The sequence below is a fragment of the Dermacentor silvarum genome, chromosome 1 (assembly GCF_013339745.2).
Source record: "Dermacentor silvarum isolate Dsil-2018 chromosome 1, BIME_Dsil_1.4, whole genome shotgun sequence".
NCBI classification, from domain to species: domain Eukaryota; kingdom Metazoa; phylum Arthropoda; class Arachnida; order Ixodida; family Ixodidae; genus Dermacentor; species Dermacentor silvarum.
Genome location: NC_051154.1, coordinates 65,813,188 through 65,834,886, shown reverse-complemented (window position 1 = coordinate 65,834,886; position 21,699 = coordinate 65,813,188). Strand labels below are relative to the sequence as shown.

Sequence of the window (21,699 nt, the reverse complement as noted above, 5' to 3'; positions counted from 1 at the left end):
CTTCTGCATCCTACTGCCCAGCTCTTTAAAAAGTTTGGAATAATTAGAGCACAAGACACATACGAGTACGAATATCGCCTGAATTATTAACGTCACAATTCTCTCTTCATGGGGTTAGTAAATCTCTATTGGAAAGGAGTATCACATAACACAAGAACAACAGAAATATGGAATGTTCCATATTGTAGCAATGGTTATGGTCATCTAGAACAGTCTTTGGTTTGTATTTAATTATATTCTTAAATGCCACTATTACAATGCATACATTTAATGAAGAGCTGTGCTGATACATGATACTGATGTGAAGTAATGTATGCTAATACATGATGCTGTGTAGGGCAGTAACTAGTGATGTGTTTATTTTGATGGTTTCGTCAGTGTACGACACTGTGGCTCGCCTGTGTGAATGAGGCAGCCAATGAACCGCACCGGCCTGTCTTGGCCGACTCATGGCCTCCAAGACTGCACCAGTGCCGATGCAAACTTGGAGGCCATGCCTACCTGCACCAGCCTGCGCATTACGCCGCAATGAGAAAGAAGTGGATGCACTGGTCTTTCACACTGCCACCCGCAAGCAGCGGCTTACCATCGCCACTGCACTTCTCTTAATGTGGCATGTCTCGCAGGCTGGCGCAGGTTGGGCGCACAGCATGGCGTGGCCTTTCAGATTACACCGGTGCAACCTCAGAAGCCACGCCTAGCTGCATCAGCCTGCCCGATGTTGCAGTGAGAGAGGGAAGTGCGGTGGCAATAATGAGCTGTTACTTACACTAAGCGCGGTGGTGAGAAAAACCAGTGTTGCTAGAAGGCGTATTCTACATGGGGATGCGGGAGTTTTGGACAACTGTACCGAATGCTTGCCGAACCCCGCAGAAAGCGTATGTAAGGGTCAGGTATTTTTGTTGGTTTTGAAGACAAATCTAGTTTGTTATGTCTATTGGCAGGACAATTTTACTTCATTAAAACAAGGCTTAAATACTTTGATCTCTATGAGGATTTCAAGGGGAATTTCATTTACTTCGCTTTATTATTTCATTATATGCTGTTTTGTTATAACAAGGTTTGACTACATTGGCAATTTTCTTCCCTTTGGCCTGTATGATTTAATTGCGGTATGATAAAACAGATTTCACAACCCAAATCAATAAAGGGCAGCTCAATAGGTTTTGGAATGACAAAAAATAAGCTGGTGTGAAGATTACGCAGTAAAGACAGTGCCGAAAAATATTTTGCCAGGGCATACCGTGAAGACAACTGCAAATTCAAACAAAAGCTTGTGCGCTCTTATTCTCAGAGCAACAGTCACCTCGCCAGCAAAAATTATGTCACATGGCTTGCCTACTATGTTCCACCTGCAGCCCAAATAGCTAGTTGTAATGCGAAGACCATAAGTAGACCTGTGAAATGCAGAGCATGCTAAAACTACCACCAAAAATACACTGCACAGCAAAAGAGAAAATTGTGACAGGCTAATTGACATCATAATTGTGATGCAGGCTCTTGGCTATTATATGGGAAAAAGCAGGTGAGGAATGTTGCTTGTGGACACTGGTTAAGCCAATGCAAAAGAGCCTCTGCTGCCGGAAGGGTAGCTCACCTCCTCGCAACATTTCACTGGTTATTTCCACTATTAGTAAACACTGCTTAAACTTTTCTGCAGTAAGATGCTCCCTGGACAGCACTTTATATCTTCCTGTATATATGGAAGATCTCTGATGGGGTCTGGTGGAGCGGCCCTTTAAGGGTGCCCCTTTCAAATACAACTTCAAGGGCCCCTCACCAGGTTTGGACATTGAAAACAGAGAATAGTAGTGTATATATCATGCAATGACAACCATGCCTACCAAGTATTACATCGATGTATGGTGCGAAAATAGCTAAATATTCAAATTCCACATGCAGCGCTCCTCGAAGGAGCCACTGGGTCTTTCATGTACCATGCATGCAACATCAGCACAGCAATAGGCAGCAGCAGTTGGACAACTAGAGAATTCCAGTACTGCTGGAAATGTGCTACGCATCAAGAAGGTGGAAAAAAGAAAGCAGGCAGGAGCCATGGAAAAAGAGAAAAAAGGCAGGCCCTCAACTTCATATGGGAGGAGACAGGAGAGAAATGTCGCTTGCAAGCACTGATCTAGGCAACTGGAAAGAGTGTCCGCACGGGGAGGGTAGCTTGCATACTATATTTGCACGCTTCTAAAGCACACCTTTTTAAATAAAACCTTCATTCAAATTTGCATGTGTGTTACAATTGTAACTAATTCTACTAAAAATCAAAAACGAAACAGATTCTTACTAAAAAAAAAAAAAAGGAGCTAAATGCAAGGTAGCTGCCTATGAACGACCCGGGTCGACTGAATAAAGTGACGTACGCAGGCATCGCAACGTGGGTCCATGGTGTGTGGAATGCCCTCCCACAGACGATGCGAAGGTTGCACGAGCCTTCAAAAAGTGTGGCATTTCTAATGAATTAATGGAACTGAAGATGACTTTCTGTGGTCGGTAGACAATGAAAAGGAGGTGTCGCCGGACTCCAATAGAGACTAGCTGCTAAGATTCAGGTGTGTGCGTGTCTGTGTGCGTTTGTATGTTCCATAATACCGTTTCAACATGGTACGCATCTACTCAGGTATTGTTACTTGATGTGCGCGGTAGAATTAGCACCAACTTATTTTTTGGGCGGTAATGTAACTGCACGTTACAATCGGTGCCGCGGTAGAATCGTGCAACTATGGTAGATGCAAAAATATTTTAAATTTTTTTGCTTATAGCTCCGCTACCACTAAACCATTAAAAAAATGTTGTGGTAGAATGCTCTCTCTGCCTTTTACAACTCCTTATGAATCACCTTTTTAAAGGAGACATGGTAAGGGGCACTTTAAACATTAGTTCCTCTGCAAAGCACCATAGGTGAAACCATTACCACAACACTAACAGATAATGCAATAATGTGGCAGACTTTGCAAATACTAGGCGGGGGTCAGGAGTCACCTTCTGCACAGACTACATGTAGGTGAAATCCTACAAAAGTGACGGAACTTCGTAGCACAAAACAGTAAAAAGAAAGAAAATATGGTTAAAGAAAAGAACTGCCTACAACAAAATATTTGTTCGAGAGGAAAAGATTTGTGAGAGAGGCATCAACTATGGCAATAGATAATAGAGAGCTTTAGTAGTACCGTATGAATGTGCACTAAATACAGTAATACCGTACCAGCCAAGGACTGCACATGCATGCACTTTACCATACGGAAAGACTTTCTGTAAGACATAAGGTAAGGAGTCTATACTGCATATGGTAATATGCGTACAGAGTTTTGTGAGCTGAGCCGAACCAAGCCAAGACATGGCAAGAAAACGGCATTGGCCACAAAGTCTATGCCGCGCATGCCGATGTCTAGTGTGCGTTTTTCACTAAGGGACAAGCTCATTTTAATTTACCTTCTGCGACGTGACGAAGGGGCAGCATTTCTAAGCGGGTGCATAAACCTGAGATGAACTGAACTTGTGGCATTACCCTTGTAATGGCCAAATAATTTGCTCAGGATGGAAGGATGGATGGATAGATGAGGCTCAACCCTTTAAACCGGGCAGTGGCATACGCCACCTAGCCATGACTATTAACATATTTTGTACTTTGTGGTGGGTGAAATTTCACCCCTGCCTTGATTTTATCCACCAATCAGATAACCTCTGTTTGGTTATTTCTACCCGTTTAAAGTCTATTTTGCCTTCACTGTCCCTAAACCCCAATGCTTTGAAAAAATCAGCCCCGTTGCCTTGCACTGTAGGGTTAAGCCCTTTACAGAAAAGTATGAGGTGTTCAGCCGTTTCCTCTTCTCCACACGCACAGCACGTGTCTATACCTTGGTACTTGACTCGGTACATCTTTGTCCGCAATACTCCCGTCCTGGCTTCAAACAACAAAGAGCTTCCCCTAGAATTATCGTAGATATTTTCTTTGGCAATTTCTTGCTTGAAAGTTTGGTATGTTCCCAGTGCTGATTTCATCTGCATCCCTGTTTTCCACAGACCCCTCCTCTGTTTCCTTAACCTTTTTCTTAACCGCTGTTTCCTGGTTTGCACCCCTCCTGCAGTCCAAATATTTGATTGACAGTTTTCTGGTCAGCTTCCTCCATTTTGTATCAACATTCCTCATGTACAAATAACTGAAAACTCTCCTTGCCCACCGCTTTTCTGCCATTTCTCTCAATCGCTCCTCAAATTCTATCTTGCTGCTGGCTTCCCTGCCCTCGAATGACGTCCATCCCATGTCACCCTGTACCCCCTGATTTGGTGTATTTCCGTGTGCTCCCAGAGCCAGTCTACCTACCCCTCGCTGCTTAACTTCCAACCTTGCTCGAACCTCTGATCTCATGCACAGGACCGCATTGCCAAAAGTCAAACTAGGGACCATCACCCCTTTCCAAATCCCTCTCACCACTTCGTACCTATTGTAATTCCACAGTGCCCTATTTTTCATCACAGCTGCATTTCTGCTACCTTTAGCCGTCACATATTTTTCATGTTCCGTCAGGTACTCAGCCCCATTGTTTATCCACACTCCAAGATATTTGTACTTATCCACCACCTCCAGCGTAACCTCCTGTATCCTATGCTCGCTGCCCTGATTATCATTAAAAGTCATGACTGCCGATTTTTCTTTACTAAACTTCAAACCTAAGCTATCTCCCTCTTTACCACAGATGTCCATTAATCTCTGCAAGTCTTCCTTGCTGTCAGCCATAAGTACAATGTCATCCGCATACATCAGTCCTGGTAATGACTGTTTAATCCATTCTCCTTGCTTGAAATAGGAAAGGTTGAAGCCAAGTCCGCTCCTCTCCAATTTTTTCTCTAATCCTTGTAAATACAGCATGAACAACAGAGGTGACAGAGGGCACCCCTGCCTAAGCCCCTGCTGTATCTCTATAGGCCCAGATACCTTGTTTTCCCATTTTATAAGCACCCTGTTACTTTTATAGATATCTTTTAAAAGATTTCTTACTCCATCTTCCACCTCTAGAGTGCCCAGTATGTCCCACAAATCCTTTTGGATTACACTGTCATAGGCTCCCTTGATATCCAGAAAGGCAAGCCATTGTGCTCCTTTTCTGCTATTTCAATACACTGTGTCAATGAGAACAGATTATCTTCTAACCTTCTTTGTTTTCGGAACCCATTTTGTAGTTCCCCCAGCACCTCCTCGCTCTCCACCCATGCCTGCAGTCTGTCCTTTATAATCTGCATCACCACCCTGTAAACCACTGACGTCACTGTTATGGGACGGTAGTTGTTTATGTCGGCTTTGTCCCCCTTTCCCTTATATATCATGCTCATCCTGCTCAGTCTCCACCCGTCGGGGACTTTACCGTCCATTACCATTTTGCTCACTGCCTCTCTTAATGCTTTCTTAGATTTTGGGCCCAATGTCTTTATCAACATAATTGGGATGCCATCAGGACCTGTCGACGTGCTACTAGGAACCCTCTTCTCTGCCCTTTCCCACTCGCTTTGTGCCAGTGGAGCCACTGCACTGACTAGTCCATCCTCACCTGATTGAGCACATGCTATGTTTCGTTCTTTAAATTTTTCTGTCATCATTGTTCTTATATGTTCCATTGCCTCATCTCCCTCTAGTCGAACACCTTGAGCTGTAACTATAAACCTCTGCTCTAGGCTAGTCTTATTACTCAAGGAGTTGAGATGTTTCCAAAATTTCCTCGCTGCTTTTCTATCCTTTTTGTTTACTTCTGACAACCATTGGCTCCCCTTTCTTCTGATCTTCTCATTGATCAAATTGGATGCTTCCCTTCTACAGTTTAAAAAGTTATTCCATTTTCTGCCTACATCAGCTAAATACAGTACAGTAGGTACAGTAGGTTACTGGGTTGAATACAGTAGGTCACTGGGTTGGCAGCGCCATCTTGTGGTGAAGAGTTAACTTGAGAGAACACAGAGTTGTTACTGCAGTAATCAGCAATATTCTACTTATCTGCTCATGTAAAGTCCCTATTTATTTTTTTATTGTTTCGATGAGGACCAGCTATCTAACAAAAAAAATCATTTCACATTGTTGGACAAAGTGTCACAAGATGTCACTACTGACGTTACTTGCACATACATTTACCTTAACCAGGCACTTCCATAAGGAGTAATACATGTATGGACAAGATAAAGCTTTCTAATATTCACTAAAAATGAATATTTCCTACTCGGCACATAGTTGTTTTATTCTGCGAGGCCTGAATAATAGCCACTATCGTCATGATCACATTACTGTGCACATCGAACAACACACAGAGCTAAAATGTTTTCGGTTGTCGCAGTACAGTAATAAAGAATAACACGGCACTAACCGTAATATTGTACGAAAACATAACACCACTCCCACCAGAGCACAATACATCAGAGATGACTACGTGTACACAGCTGTTGTCATATAATTTCTGCGCAGTGTAAAATAGCAAAATACACACATCTGGAGGTAAAACACCGCGAACAACGCTCAGCCACAAAGAAGCGGCACAATTGACTTTCGTAACCAGATCTGCATTCTTATTGATCACCTAACAACTCCATACTGTGAAAACAAAAATGCAGAAGCGAATGCATCATATGAAACCAAGAATAAGTCACATGCAGTAACTGCCCTCCCTTCTACTTTCATGACTATGTGTGTGTATATTGCCACGTGCCTTTTGGGCTTAGCAGCTGATTCTTGAGTGACGGTCACTATCACGCTTGAGCACTAGCCTCAATAAATCTCTGTCTTACCGCATGCTCGTCTTTATGTGGCTACCAGCATCAGGCACCACCCGTGACAATATACACATGTAGTATAGACTTGGTAGTGCAGTGTCACCCCCGAGGAAAGTGGCAAATGAAGTGTTGAATTTATTGTTATATAGAGGTACTAAAAGAAAGGCCAGGGGTTCAGTAAACCCCTAAGGAGGGTGCGGAAAACAATATAGACTGAAAATGTTGCCAAAACATTTTGCACAGGTAGATGAGCAGATAATAATTGGTTATTAAAATTGTCAAACAATATAAGTAATGTCATTTCAAATGCCACAAGCAAAGTGGGATTGCTAAAATACAAATTAGGCAGTTCTTCCAGTGTATATGTCTAAAGCCTGCCAATCTATAGTTAATAAATCACTTGAATATGCCAGCATCACACGAGACGTGCACACAGCAGCTAATATAAATGAACTAGACTAAGTGCAACATTTAGCTGATTGCTTTATATATAATACTTTTAAACGTCAAGATCCTCCATTTTCTATGCTGGCATTGGCCAAATTTGAGTGTTTGTAGAAGATAAAAAACTGCCCGACTAAAATTCATTGTTTATATTTCACAAAATTAGGCTTTCATCCAAAAGATCTAGAGACAACTAGTGCACCCCGTTGTACACAGTCAGTTTTACTTAAAATAGCCAATTGCAATTTCATGCCTCACAATTTTGCCTTTCTCAATTCCACCATTTAAGTTCATAAATTCATGATTTGACGCTCTCGTTCTTTTTAGTGTATAAATTTTTTATGTTGTACTTATGTGTGTTTCTGTAAACCATTGTATACCCAGTAGAGCACTGCACGGGCCGATTTTTTCAGCCCGAGCCCGGCCCGGGCCCGTTTTTACGTTGGGCAGCCCCCGCCCGAGCCCGATCAAAACTTTTATGGCGAGACCCGGGCCCGGGCCGGGCCCGGAAATAATCTACGTTACCCGCCCGGCCCGCCACCCCTTTACCTTAGGCCCGAGACCGAAAAATACGTTTTTCAAAGTTGAGACGCCCGAGAATAACTCGCTGCACGTTACATGCACACCACCAGAAAGCCCGAGCCCGGGCCCGCGTCAAAAAACCCGAGCCTGGGTCAAAAAGCACACACCATGCCCGAGCCCGTGAAAAAACTGCTCTACCCGGCCCGGCCCACGGGCCGGGCCCGGGCTTTTGGGTAAGCCCGTGCAGTGCTCTAATACCCACCATTCTGCTTGAACCCCAGTCGATCGCAGTAGTGAATAAATAAAATATATTCCATTGAGGCAAGGAACTTTCACCACACTACACACACCCTCACCCAGACACAACCTTGCCAGAAGTTGTGCAATATTCAGAGAAGTGTCCTATATGAAACAGCTACATAGTGCAAAGTTAGTTCCTAGGTTGCAATAAAGCTGCATAATTGTGAAATTCAGACAGTGCATCTTGTTAAATGTGTAGAAGTTATATTTGAGGAACCTATGGACCAAGCCTTACAAAATCTAGCTTCTAGTGTAGCCATTGTTTCTGCCATGCTAACTGCAATTTTCGTTACTTAAGACAAATATACTTTTACCTCATGTTCTCTATTGTAACTTCACAATTCAGCAGTAGCACATAATAATGAACAAGACAGTTCATGCTATTTTAAGTGTCCCTTTTAACAGTTGTACTACTATGCTCTTTCCTGACTTAAGCCTGTTTCACACTGTGCAATTTTCATGGCAATTTCGCATTTGCAACGTCGCAGGTGTGGCAAATGTGCCATTGGCCCCACCATGTATGTGATTTTTTTATGTTCAGAGGAGCTGAACTTCCCACCAAAATTGGACATGTGGCGTGGACAAAGAACCAATAACAATGCAGATGGGCGTGCATATCGCTCTGGTCTGTGTACTTATTTTTGTTTTCATTGAATAGGAAGTTCGAACATGAGAAGTATTTCACGAAAATAGTTTCAAGTTTGCTTTACTTTGTTTTCACCGAAGCAGACTAAATAATTCTGCATCAACAATTCAGACTTCCACTAGGTGCTCACAAATGCAAAATCCAGTCGCCGCAATTGGTGCATGTGAAATGGAAATGGAAAGTCTATATGCGTGGAAATTACTGTGTTGAACAATGCAAGTGCAATATTAGTCCCCTATGAAACAAGAAGAGGCCTTCGTCCTGCCGTGGACATAAATATAGGCTGATGATGATGATGGAACAAGCTTTAGTAGCTTTAGTAACCATTTTGGACAGTTACACTACCACAATAAATTATGGCATATTATGCACTTTACACCTCAATTTTTAAATCAACAATGCTGAATATTGTGCCTCTCTGTCCCGTTTTGTTGTATTGATATTTTCCATAATGCATCCGTATCTATTATTTGATGCCACCTATGTGTAACTTTTTAACATACTATCACATTCAAACCTTGTGAATGTACTTATCCCTCTGCATTTTCATTACTTATACACTGATTTTGCATCTATCTACCACATTTTCCTCAGCTGCTGTATTTTGCTCCTGACCTGTATGCTGGCACATGGGCCTTCACCAGGGGAATTCATTCACCAGGGGAATTCAAGCAATGCTTGTTAAATAAATGAATAATGATCTTAATGCAACAAAGGAATACAAATAACTGCACGGTAGTATGCTCTTCATATTCCCACTCAGTGAAAGTAGGAGGAGGTACTACCTCTTAGGATCCAACTGATATAATGAACAAAGTAAGCTTAACATAATACACCCCCACAGAGTCAATTTTGTCAGCACCAGTTAGTGAACTGCTTCAATTAGTGCTCTAACCAAGTTATGTACTTGCTGTTCTGCAAGGTGCACACAATGTTAACTTGCACTACAGGCAATAGGAGTAGTAGCCGAATATGCTGAAATGTTTCATCTATTCTCAATAAATGTAGCCTTTGAACATAGTATCTATTTGCATATACATGCTCAGAGATTACATACGGCCTCTCTGCATGTGTGTATACCCTTGTGTGTGCGTGAATAGTTGAAACAATGCAAATAACTAGAGAGAGTGTATTAAGAAAATATGGATATGGGACACACCACTTAACTGTTTCGTTACCACATCAATAGAAATTGATAAATTTGATTGACAATTTTTGCAACCAGTGTTAAACATTTCGATTGGAATTCTTACGTTAGCAGCATCATGCACCATCCAAGATGACGACTGAACTTTAACTATTTGTCAGATTTAACAATTTTTAGCAGATTAGAGAGTCTAGAAAAATAAAACTTTCATTGGAGGTATTATCAAAACTAGCTAGCCATTCTTCAATAAAATGACACGAAATTTGCACTTTGATTGACTCCGCAACATAATTTTTAAATGACAGCAGCAGTGAAGAAAAAGAAGCTTCTTGGGTTGTAAATTTACCAATCCGACATATAGGCCATTTTAACAACGCCTCAAACAATGGTAAATAAATGCTCGTGAGTGCAAGTTATTCTGATAATTGTGTTTAAGTAACATCAAGTGCAACTTGATTCCCCCCCGTGGGCTGCTTTTATCCATCAGCATTTCGACAGTGTTTGCACAAATATTTATGAGCAATCCTTTTTGTCGTGTGCTGTTTTCATTCACACAAGAGCACGCAGTCAATTTCAGACCGACCTTTGACTGAAGCTAGCCTAGCTGTCTAATGCCTTACATTCTGGCAGCCGCCTGTAGAAGTGCCCTTATTCATTACTGTACAATATTGTGCAATACTCCACATTACTCTATAGCACTGTACAGGAACTGAAGGATGTGGAGACTCCCGCGCCAATTGAATACATACTAGAGCAAATTGCTTGCACAGAAAAGCTGATTGAACACAATATATGCATATGAAGAGGCTTCTGTATGTTTCCTGAACTGACAGCCATTGCTTCACGATCCTAAAGAATGCAGTGAAAAACAAACCAGGTGCCTGCTGCAATGAATAAAAACAAATTCTTTCTTTACAAAAAAAAAAAAACTTACCCATTTTCACATTTGCGAAGCTACTGTTTTCTTGCATAATATGGGCATCATACTGGGCGTCAATACTATGGCTGTTATTGACGCTAACAAATCTCCATAGCTTTTTCGCGTGATCTGACTTACAAAAGTTGGGAACTAGGAACCAGGTGCACATTTGGTATATTTCAAATGTTTTTACTCTGAGTACCAATATTAAATATAGCAAATTCTTTGAAGTTTCACATATTAAATATAGCAATTCTTTGAAGTTTCACATAGGAATTCTCAAAAATTGTCCAAGCAATTATTACTGCTATAATTTCCTTCAACACACCAGTGATCAGGCTATTATTTTATGCATAGTATGATGCAACTACTACGTCTTGAAATAAAATGTAAAGACATGAAAAAGCACCGAAAATGAACACATTTCTAGAGGTAGCGAAAAAGTTAAGGAATTTTTGTTACACTGCAAAAAAAAAAAAAAAACAATTGGAGTGAAAACTGGAAAGTTTTCATTTACTAAAGTAGATACAAGAAATGTTAAACAAAAAAACTGCTACAGATGGACAAGTGAATAAGAGCATGTTACTGAGTTTGACATGCAAGTACCCCCACAACTCCAGCAATCCCGCAGAATCAAATGTAGGAAATTATTCCCACGTAATAGAAGTTAAAAGTAAACCAACAACGTTCTGTACATCTTTTTTCACACTTTACACAGTATGATAATATATGCTGTTAGCAAAACAGATGCTAATGTAAGCTTCTGCAAACTGCTCACAATTAAAATTGTCAAGCATCTATTCAAAAAAGGAAAATAAAACCAAACTTCCACTCAGAACACAGGTTATACAGACCAGTCAACCAACAATCACAAGATGCATGAGCCCAAAAACAGCTCTGAAATATGTAGAAAGCCGGCAGCAAATGACAAGCATTGCCCTACAAGCTCACACAGAATTGACCATGGACACCAACGTCAAGAATCTCAACATTTTCAAACATCTAGAAATTTAGTGAACACAAGCATCTAAAGTTTTAGTAAACATCAGAAGCTGCACTAAACCCTGGGTGAAGTTGTCACACCGATTCGAGGTACATGTTCGATCAAATCTGTACTAAGCTGAGATTATCAGTAATTCGCTACAGACATTGAACACAAGCACGAATGTGTTCAATATCTGTGTTGTTTCGTTTTCAATACATAATTACAAACATGTGAATCAATTCATGCCCGATCGCTAATAACATTAACAATACATTTGGCCGACATTTGTTTCTATCGTCAGTATATTAGCCCAGCAATGAAACCGGTGACGCTTTCCCGTTACGCCAGCTATGTCATGCTTGAAGATTGGTAATAGGCTAACAGCAACTTGAATGTGAGTGAAGCGTTCAAATTTGAACATCACATCGGGAGAAAAAAAAAAAATACTGCTGGTTATACGGCACCCTGTGTAGAAAGTTAACATTCATTGGATACTGTCTGCACACCACAAGTGAAAGTACTGCATTATGTCGTTACAACTAAGCTAGAGCTCTCAGAATTAGGCCTTAATGAACACGTCGGAACACAGCCGCGTGGCCAGCAGACAGAAGCGACGATTGGGCGAAGTAAAAGCCTGAGAGGTCATCCAAGGTTTGGCTCGTAAATATTAGAACCTTGACTAAGTGAGCTGTTAATGCCCCTCACCTCTACGCAACACACAGGCACAAGACGATGAAAAGCAAACGGTGATGCTTGTTTTCAGACGTGAGCTTGGGCGCTGACAGGGCTAGCTGATGGTAGTACTTGGGAGCGCTCGCCGAATCGCACGTGTTTTTCCCCAGTCGAGTAGCACCAAGTACTGACGCCCAACATGCTCCAACAAAGGCGTGGAGTGCGATCCCACTGCTTAGCATGTGTAATGAGACGGCAGTTAAAGTAATGACGGCAAAATCCCACCCTCAGCAATCCTAAACTGTGCGTACACCCGCTTTTCGACAAGCCTCACCATACAGCTATCACGTGATTCACAGCGCGCACCAGCACTGCAAGCAATTAAGGGCAGTCAAATCTTCACGTGCAACCACTGCAGGCTTGACAGGTAAGCAGACTATTTTTACTTAAAAATTCGCCACTTACCCGAGGATTCCTGGACGAAAGTGCTTCACCTCAGTTCTCCACGGCGTGCCGCCATATTGACTTATCAAGTGTTGGTTCCTATTGAGAGCGTAAGTGCTTGCACGATTCTCCCTTTTCCGCTTCGTGGGATTGTAGAACTTGTCTGCACCACCTGTCAGTTCGTTCTGTCCGTTGACGCTTTTCTTCACCTCTGTAACGCTTCCTGCAGCACTGTTAATGGGAATATAGTCAGGAGCACGGAGATTCGAGTTGTTGAGATCCATCGTTTCTAAGCCTTGCTGCGTTTCCCAGATGGAGTTCCACAGTCGCAGAGCCGGCCCGTGATGTTCAGGCTGATACCAGCCAATACTAGGATCCATCCACTGGACCAAACACACAGTGCGTACAGAGATGCCCACCCCGTGCTTCTCGAACACTGATTGCTACGAGAAGAGCGAGGGAGGGAGCGTTTTTTAAAAAAAGGGGGAACTCTGCAGCGGGGGTCCACCGAAGTGCACCAGATAGCCGACACGACCGATACACACGCCGTTTAGAAAGGCAAGAAAGGCAAGCAGGCAAGCCCCCTAGAACGGCGCATGCGTGCGAACGTGCATTCAAGGTACATGCGCAAACTATTCAATGTCGCACGTATTCGCGTTATAAAACAATGTTTCGCAAATTAAAATACATTAAATTCCTCCTTAAATAATAAAACTTTCCAGCTGTTCTAATTTATTAGGAGTTTTAGTTGGCCGAATTTTTGTTTATGGACGTCAACATTGAGGTCTACAAATATATCCTACCTCTATCCGGTTTCTTGCACCTCCCCATGAAAACGTAGTTCCTCAACAAAAGTTATGTTATTTTACAACCCCTCATGTAACGTCGAAAGTGAAGTTTGCCGTTTATATTGCACATTGATTACGACATACCTGTTATAATATTATACTATGCGCCTTCATCTATTTCGCTGTCGGGTGCGGACATGAATGCTCACGTGGTGGACTAGCGGTGGAAGCGACGGCGAGACGGCGATCACTACTGTTTGTTTTCTCCGGCAACGTGGTTGAGCGAGTTGAGTAGACCAAGGCCTGAGTTTCACGTGCGTTAAGCCGATCTGCGCCGTTCTTGAAAATGCCGAAAATCAAGAGGGAGCGAACAGACAGCACCCACGACGAGGACCAATCCACTATGCATGTGTCGAAGAAAGCCAAGAAGATAAAAGTAGAAGATGGTGCTGCTGTGGAAGACGGCATGGACGATTCCGCACTTGCCCACGAAAATGGTGGGCTGGATTCTTTGACTTATGAAGAAAAGTTGGCTTTCGTCAACCCTATTGCAAAGCCCATGGCCTCGAAAAAGTTCACAAAGAAGTTATTCAAGTTACTTAAAAAGGCTTCGAAGCATAAAGGTTATCTTTATGCTGGAATTAAAGAAGTGCAAGCCAAGATTCGCAGGGGCGACATTGGTATGGTGGTGTTGGCGGGAGATGTACAACCAGTCGACATATGCAGCCACATTCCCGCCGTTTGTGAAGAGAAGGGCTTGCCGTACATCTGGACGCCATCACGACGTGATCTGGCTGCTGCGATTGGAAAGAAGAGAATGGTGATGTTATGTCTGGTCAAAGAACACGACGACTACAAGGAGCTGATGGCGGAATGTGCTCAGGTGATTGAGAAGGAGTACACTATGGTGTAGAACTGAGTTACGAGATCTTCGGGACACACACAAGAACTTTTTGTTCACTGCATCTACATTTTGTGCGCTTCTCCCAGGAATCTGATTGCGCTGGCTGCCGCTACTGGCCTTGTATTGTCCTTGCTGTATATCATGATGTATTGATGCTTGAGTTTCTATGTTACATTTCGATGTATTCACTTTGTCGTCATGCATGAAACGTCTGGTTGCGGTGTAGTCGCCATGTCTTTATTAATGTAGCACCTGCTTGCCTGCCAGCCAGCATCTTAAAGGCAGTGGTGCCGACCGTAACTAGTGCCTACAATTTCCTGAAATTCGCAGACATGCACAGTCATTCTCCACATTACTGAACACTTAAAACCAGTTTGTGTTTTCTGTGAAATTATGGATTGGTCAGCAGTATGCAGTCTACTAATTGCTGTTGTGTGTTACCTGTACATAAAGCACCCAGAATAAACCTTGAAAATTTCGGTACAGTAACTTCTCATGTGTTCTTATTGCCAGGCTTAATGAATGTTTTTTTTTTTATATGTGTAGACATTGTTTCTGTAATTGTGCAATCTGTAAAGGTAACAGTAAAGGTAATAACAGCAATTGCCAATTGGCCCAAACTGAGAATCTTGTAATACAGCAAACGAGTTCTTCGGAAACCTGTATAGGTTTTGTTTGTAGCTTCGTGCAACTTGTAGGTGGACAACGATACAAAAATACTTGGATGTCTTGCATTCTACTGTGTCCAGCTCAAAATGAATTTATAAAGATTACTCTGAACTGGCACTTCACTGTGACATTAAGAAAGCTTGTGTTAAATAACCTTATGTATTTAAACTCAGTTTCAGTATTTTCTACTTTTCACAAAAGCTATTATAGCTGCTACATGTTACTCAAAAGCTTCAACATAAAATCATTTGGGCATTTCTATGCATACTTCCACAAAACTATCCTCAGTATAAAGTCATTCTTCACATACAAAATTAACAAAGCAAATTACATAATTTAAGCTATACATAGGAGAAATTGGTGCTACCAAATGGCCCAATATTCAGATTAGTAATTTGTGAATTTATACTTCAATTTTTCAGCCATTCAAGTGTGAACGTTGACCTCCAAGCTAATAGATACCTATCACTGGGTGAACATTTTGAGCTAACTTGAAACTGAATGCTAATATTGACATATACTAACGAAACCGTCACTTTCTGCGGCTTTTCCAAACCCAATTCTTTGACAAGCTTGCTTCAAATGAAAACCTTAAAAGCATGCCGAATAGATATGCACACCATTATCATAAAACTTTGCAACATTTTTTTTGTCGTGGCCTTAAAAAAAAAAAAAAACTGGACTAAGCTGCCACATCGGAGATAGCGTAATGAGGCACTTTTATGCTATTTGTATGTAACTCATTCCACAGTTAGAAATAAGTATTACATTTGAACCACCATTTTATTAAATTTGCTCTCCATTGTGACTTATGTCAGGATAGTGTGGCGATTCAAAAAAATAAAATGTTTCTATTGCTGCAGAAGAGTTTGAACATAATCAAGCAGATATCATTCTCTGTACATTGTATGAAGTGCTGGAGTACTGTAAAAATGGTTATGCAGACCTCAAGAAAGATATGAAAATACTAATGTGTGCTCTCAAACTGGCTTCCTCAAACCGACATAGCAAGTTTCCTTGGGGGGGGGGGGGGGGGGGGGGACTGTTTTCACCTACTGTCACAGCCTTTGTTACTTCTTGCCATCAGAGATAGGGCATAGGCATTTTACACTTGAAAAATAATGATACTTTATGTACAAGTATTTACAGGCAATTATGTACAGGTGAACATTTGGTCTAATGCATAAAACTCAGCATAACTGAAGGTGCAGAGCACCACTCCTACATCCAGAAAACTTGTGAGGGGTTGGAAACACTTAAAACCTTGGTCAGTCCTTCCAAACCACCTCACAACAACAGGGCAATAGCCTGATTGGGTTAACTGGGATCTGACATGCACAGAATCACTTCTCTCTCTGCACATTGTCCAGAACACTGCCAGAAAAAGAAAGGGACTGGAACAACATATGGGCGTAAAATGTTGCCACTTGTGCCAGACCATTTCTGTGACCTTCCAAGACGAATTATTCTATTGACTATATATACGAGTCCTTACCGCTACCCATGCAATATATGGTTTCCTGAAACATGCATAGGCAAAGTGGTAATGGGCATTGGACAATGTGGAGCCCTCCGAATGCAAGGATACATTCATTCAAATTGAGTGCGTAAATGGCGTCAGAGTGACACATCTCCATTGACCAATACAGCGCGACATGGAAGGGTCCGGTGACAATGACCACACCACATTCCAACAGAGTCCAGTTCCATGAAAGCTGCCCAATTGTGTGTTGGTACTAGAAGTGGCAATTGTTTTTGCTCCTCCACAGCTTAGCTGTTTTCAACTTCCATGCCTTGCTTCGCAATCCTTTACAAAAATTGACCGCCCTTCCACTACTGTGAAGAGTGGTGCAAGCGAAGCTTGTGTTGACCTCATGTTTATTGAACATCGGAAACTTCACCGGCCAATTTTGTGAAACTGAGCAAAGTAGCCTTGTGATCACTACGGTATACTGCAAGGTGTTTGGTCATCTCTATGTCACACATACATTTTATAGTAATGGTTACGTTCACAATGAATGGCTCATAGCCCCGTAAACGTGACCTTCCCATTACGACGACAGAAGAGAAGTGAAAATCTATGCTGGAATGATATAAGCGGCAACAGAGCTAGCTGCAGAAGAAGACGACGCTCGAGCCATTGCTGATAATAGTTTCTGCGTTATATCACCGGCGCAGGCTAGCATATACAAGCTTCGCTTCAATATCAAGTACAACTCTGTCAGGTACCGTGGTTCAATGACGGATGGGGAAAGACCAACCCGTCAATCAGAGTCCAAGCGAGTTCAGTTTATTTTGCCGACTTCTGCCAGCAACATGCGAGATAACAAAGCACACTGTGTCGAACCTGTTCTGTGAACTGAAATGAAACTGGAACGAAGTTGGAGTACATTGGACAAGAACTGAACAGGCACTTCTTTCAGTTCAACACCCTTTAGACAAAAAGAGGTTCATGGGAGAGAAAACAATGCTAGTGACAAACAATAATACCTCAGTAAGCGTGACGAATTTGGTGATGTGTTAATAGGTTCGTGTATGTGTGTGTGTGTACCAGGGAGGGGATGGTTGGTGCTCACATAGGTAGTGAGCTTGTTTGTTATAAATGCGTAAGCATTTCTATGCCTACCCAACGAAGAAACCCGTCCGTCTGTCTCTCCGTCCATCACATAAGATGATTGCTTTCAAGATGGGGCCCACAGCAGCGAACGAATTGACCTTCGTGCTGCCTCTCGCTTCAACATGAACTAAGCGGCATCCTCATCACGGATTGCTTTCAAGATAGGGTTCGCGCGTCTCACTTCAACGCGAACTAAGCGGCGAAAACACAGCGTACACGAAGCTATCAGCACTCGCTGCACTCTGTCCCCATCGTAGATCACTTTCAGGATAAAGCCCACGCGACTCCACCATACGCAGCCGCCGCCGGAGTTCGGTTGATCAGGGTTCAGAATTCTAACTTTGATTCAAAGGACATAAGCTCTTTGTTCACATGTCCTCACTCAAGTTTACTGGATCAAATGAACACTTGTGAATTATCACTCAGATTCGTTAGGGATCACCTAGATTCAGCTTCACATTTAGTTCGACGCGGGTGGATAAAGTGCTAAAGAGCGATAACAGCATACAATGATCGGTATGTCATCAGCACACCTGGTGCCACCTGCAGTAGTTTGCTTGTGTCAACAATTCACCTTGCATCATCGTCTGCAGCAGTTCATGTCACCGCAGCGCTATCGTTTATACTGGTCAGATCAAGTTTCATAACATTGATAATGACACCGAGCTGCGTGGAGATAAACAAGTAGCACAATGCTTACGCATACTTAGACAACTCCCAGTGGAGTTTCTGCGTGAATTGAACAATTTTTTCTACCTTTTCCAACAAAGTACATGGGTGCAATAGATATGCAAGTGAAAGCAAGTGAGTGGTGCATCCTGGAGAAGTGTGCTCAGAAACATTTGCACTGCATAGGCGTAGGTACCGAACAGAATACAAATCAGTTTATTAGCTCAAGTACACTTCACAAGAGCTTGGCTACCCAAATGACCACCCGACAGCTTGTCTTCAAACTTTCATTCAAAGGACATAAGCACTTTGTTCATATGTCCTCACTCAAGCTTACTCAGACTCAGATTCGTTAGGGATCACCTAGATTCAGCTTCACATTTAGTCTCAAACTCAAAAAAACATGTCACTTTGGTGCCCTATCCTGTCCCCCATTGGTTTTCCTTCTTTTCCTCGCGCCACAATTCATTTGTTTAGTCACTTGTGTGATACAGACTCGCCAACTCATTCAGAGTCCCAGACTCAAAAAAGCTCCAATTCACATGGTCTCACCAAGTTCACATCCCCTCGCAGCTATCTAGACTCACTCAGACTCACACACACTTAAATACACTGAGGGAATGGGGCACATTTATATTCAGACTAAGTAGGTGTCAGTGTGAGGAAGTACGCATGGCTGTGGGCAAGCGTGAGTCATTGCTGAAAACATGGACGAGTGCCGTTCAGTATAAATGAACATAATGAATATCAGTGAGTGTGAGTAAACATGATTACGAGTACTTGCGAGTCTGAGCACACGAGTGTGCAAATGAGTGCGTGTGAGTAGACACGAGTGTGAACACGACTTTGAAGCAAGCTATAATTTTGCTCTGAATCAGTAAGCCTTTTAGTGAGCTGGTGATTCATACAAGGTATAAACCGGTGAGTTTGAATGAGGTGAGTAACTGACTGATTCAATTAGTTTGAATGGAGTCTGAGCCCATGACTCCATAGGACTGAAAAAAATACAAAAGAATTTTCATGTGTAAGCAAGCATTGTCAATAAAACCCCCAGCAGATAGACAATGCCTGCTTACACATGAAGATTCTTTTCAGTTTTATGAATCCTACTTCTTGGAATAACCAGCAGCAATAACAGAAAGTTTACCTTGGAATGCCCAAATGAGGAAACAAGAAACGAAATATAATGGAAAGGTGAGCCAGCTGGTGAGTCATGTAAGAAAACAGCGGGAAAATGTATCCTTTCCTTTCTACCGTTTTTCGTGCTGTTCATTACAAAATGAAATAGATTTCATACTCTGTGCTAACCAGAGCATTGTACAAGACGAAGTTTAGGTAGGGTAGAGGGCAGTGATCACTAGTTAGTGAAGTCCAGAATAGCCCTAAATTTGAAGAGGGAAAGAGAAAAATTATGGAGAAATAGGCCAACTTAGTAGCAGTCAAGGGAAAAACAGATGAATTCATGCTAGTGCTCGCGAAGAACTATGAAGCTTTTGAACAGGAGGACAAAGATAGCCTAGAAATAATGAATGAGACCCTGATTAAAAATTTCAGATGCTACATTCAAAGTTAGAGGTAAGACAGCAAACAGGTAAGCTGTCTCAATAACAAAGGACCTAATAAAGAAACGACAGGTCATGAAATTATTTAACTCCAGAGATCAGATCAAATTGGCTGAACTGACAAAGCAAATCAACAACAGGGAAATAAGTGTCATTCAAAATCATAATGCTGGAATATTGAGGAAACAGTAAAAAAGATGGAAAGCATGAAATCCCTAAGAAAAACATTTGGCATTGGAAGGAACAAAAAACAAGCTGGGCAAACTCATCAGCAATTCGATATAATAAGGTCTGCAGAGGAATTCTATTTTGAACTGTACAGCGAGTACCCAAAACAGTCATGTGACCATTATTGGACGTAGTGGCGAACACAAAACAGAAGTTCCATGTGTAACTACGGGTGAGGTTAGAAAGACTTTGCATGATATGTCCAAGAGAAAAGTGGCAGGAGAAAATGGAAAAAACAGTCAATTTGATAAAAGATGAAGAGGATATTGTACTCGGAAAGCTTGCAATCCATTATTCACAATGCCTCGTGACTTCAAGTGCACCAGAAACTTGGAAAATTGCAAACATTGTATTAATCTAAAAGATGGGAGACATTAAAAATTGAACTATAGGGCTAATCATTAGTTTGCTTTCAATATTGTACAAGATATTCATCAAGGTACCATGAATATCTTGTCACGACTCTGTGATCTTTTCATGTGATCCTTTGCTAACATAGTATTGGCAAGATGTGGTTAAAAGTGGTTCTTTAAGAAATAAGCTCAATAGCTGGCACTTGTCACGTCTTTGTCACTGTATTTTGTACTTTATTCACAGAAACAGCATGTTATATCCGATTGCTACCTCTACAAATTTGGGATGATAAAGATAATACACATAGCAAAACACAAAAACAATGCTGTTACATACATATAATTGCAAATGCTGAAACTTTAATTGCTGCTGAATTAAGTCTTCATCTCTCTGCTCTGCTGAATGAAAGATTCTGAATGGTCAATGTCTTCATGGAGACTTCTTGGCAAGGTCTGCACGACACCCGCCGTGGTTGCTCAGTGGCTACGGTGTTGGGCTGCTGAGCACGAGGTCGCGGGATCGAATCCCGGCCACGGCGGCCACATTTAGATGGGGGCGAAATGCGAAAACACCCGTGTACTTAGATTTAGGTGCACGTTAAAGAACTCCAGGTGGTCCAAATTTCCGGAGTCCCCCACTACGGTGTGCCTCATAATCAGAACTGGTTTTGGCACGTAAAATCCCATAATTTAAGGTCTGCACGACACTTCATTCAACATGCATTAAGAAGGTGTTTAAGTAGTAGTGTATAACAAACTTTGAAACTTTTCTTCACTCTGCATACTGTGATGAAACAAAAGCATATGTTATTCTATGCCTTCTCAGATGAGTCAAACAATATGGCTGCTTTAGCATGCTACAGTGCTAAATCTCAAAGTCGCAAAGTGGGCTTGTTTCATGACAAACATGCATTTGTATTTCATGCTGCACAACTCAAAAGGATGACTGATTAAAAAGCTTGCACTAGGCCGCACAAAGCTCAAGACACAGCGAAGCTGGCCGATTGATATCGAGCAGCTAGCCTCCAACGCGTTCGGCGTCGGCAAGCAGCAGCGTTCTTGGCACTG

General features: G+C 42.0%; 3 protein-coding genes across 4 annotated transcripts in view; 1 reads left to right on the top strand and 2 right to left on the bottom strand.

The window, feature by feature from the left end:
- Nucleotides 1-13,393, bottom strand: part of LOC119464635 (terminal nucleotidyltransferase 4B) — a 72,627-nt gene extending 59,234 nt beyond the window's left edge. For both annotated transcript variants that reach the window (XM_037725660.2, XM_037725667.2), the window contains exon 1: nt 12,863-13,393. In XM_037725660.2, the coding sequence (XP_037581588.1) occupies nt 12,863-13,221 (359 nt within the window). In that variant the 5' untranslated portion in view covers nt 13,222-13,393. The remainder of the gene's footprint in view (nt 1-12,862) is intronic.
- LOC119443965 (paraplegin-like) overlaps nt 1-21,699 on the bottom strand; it is a 389,278-nt gene that overhangs the window by 212,765 nt on the left and 154,814 nt on the right.
- On the top strand, nt 13,729-15,018 carry LOC119464662 (H/ACA ribonucleoprotein complex subunit 2-like protein). Its single transcript, XM_037725675.2, has one exon. It carries the CDS (start codon nt 13,976-13,978, stop codon nt 14,540-14,542), a length of 567 nt encoding a protein of 188 aa, XP_037581603.1. The 5' UTR covers nt 13,729-13,975; the 3' UTR covers nt 14,543-15,018.

Bases quoted from the DNA above. Each gene is read 5' to 3' on its own strand.
- LOC119464662 (XM_037725675.2), top strand. From the start codon at position 13,976: ATGCCGAAAATCAAGAGGGAGCGAACAGACAGCACCCACGACGAGGAC.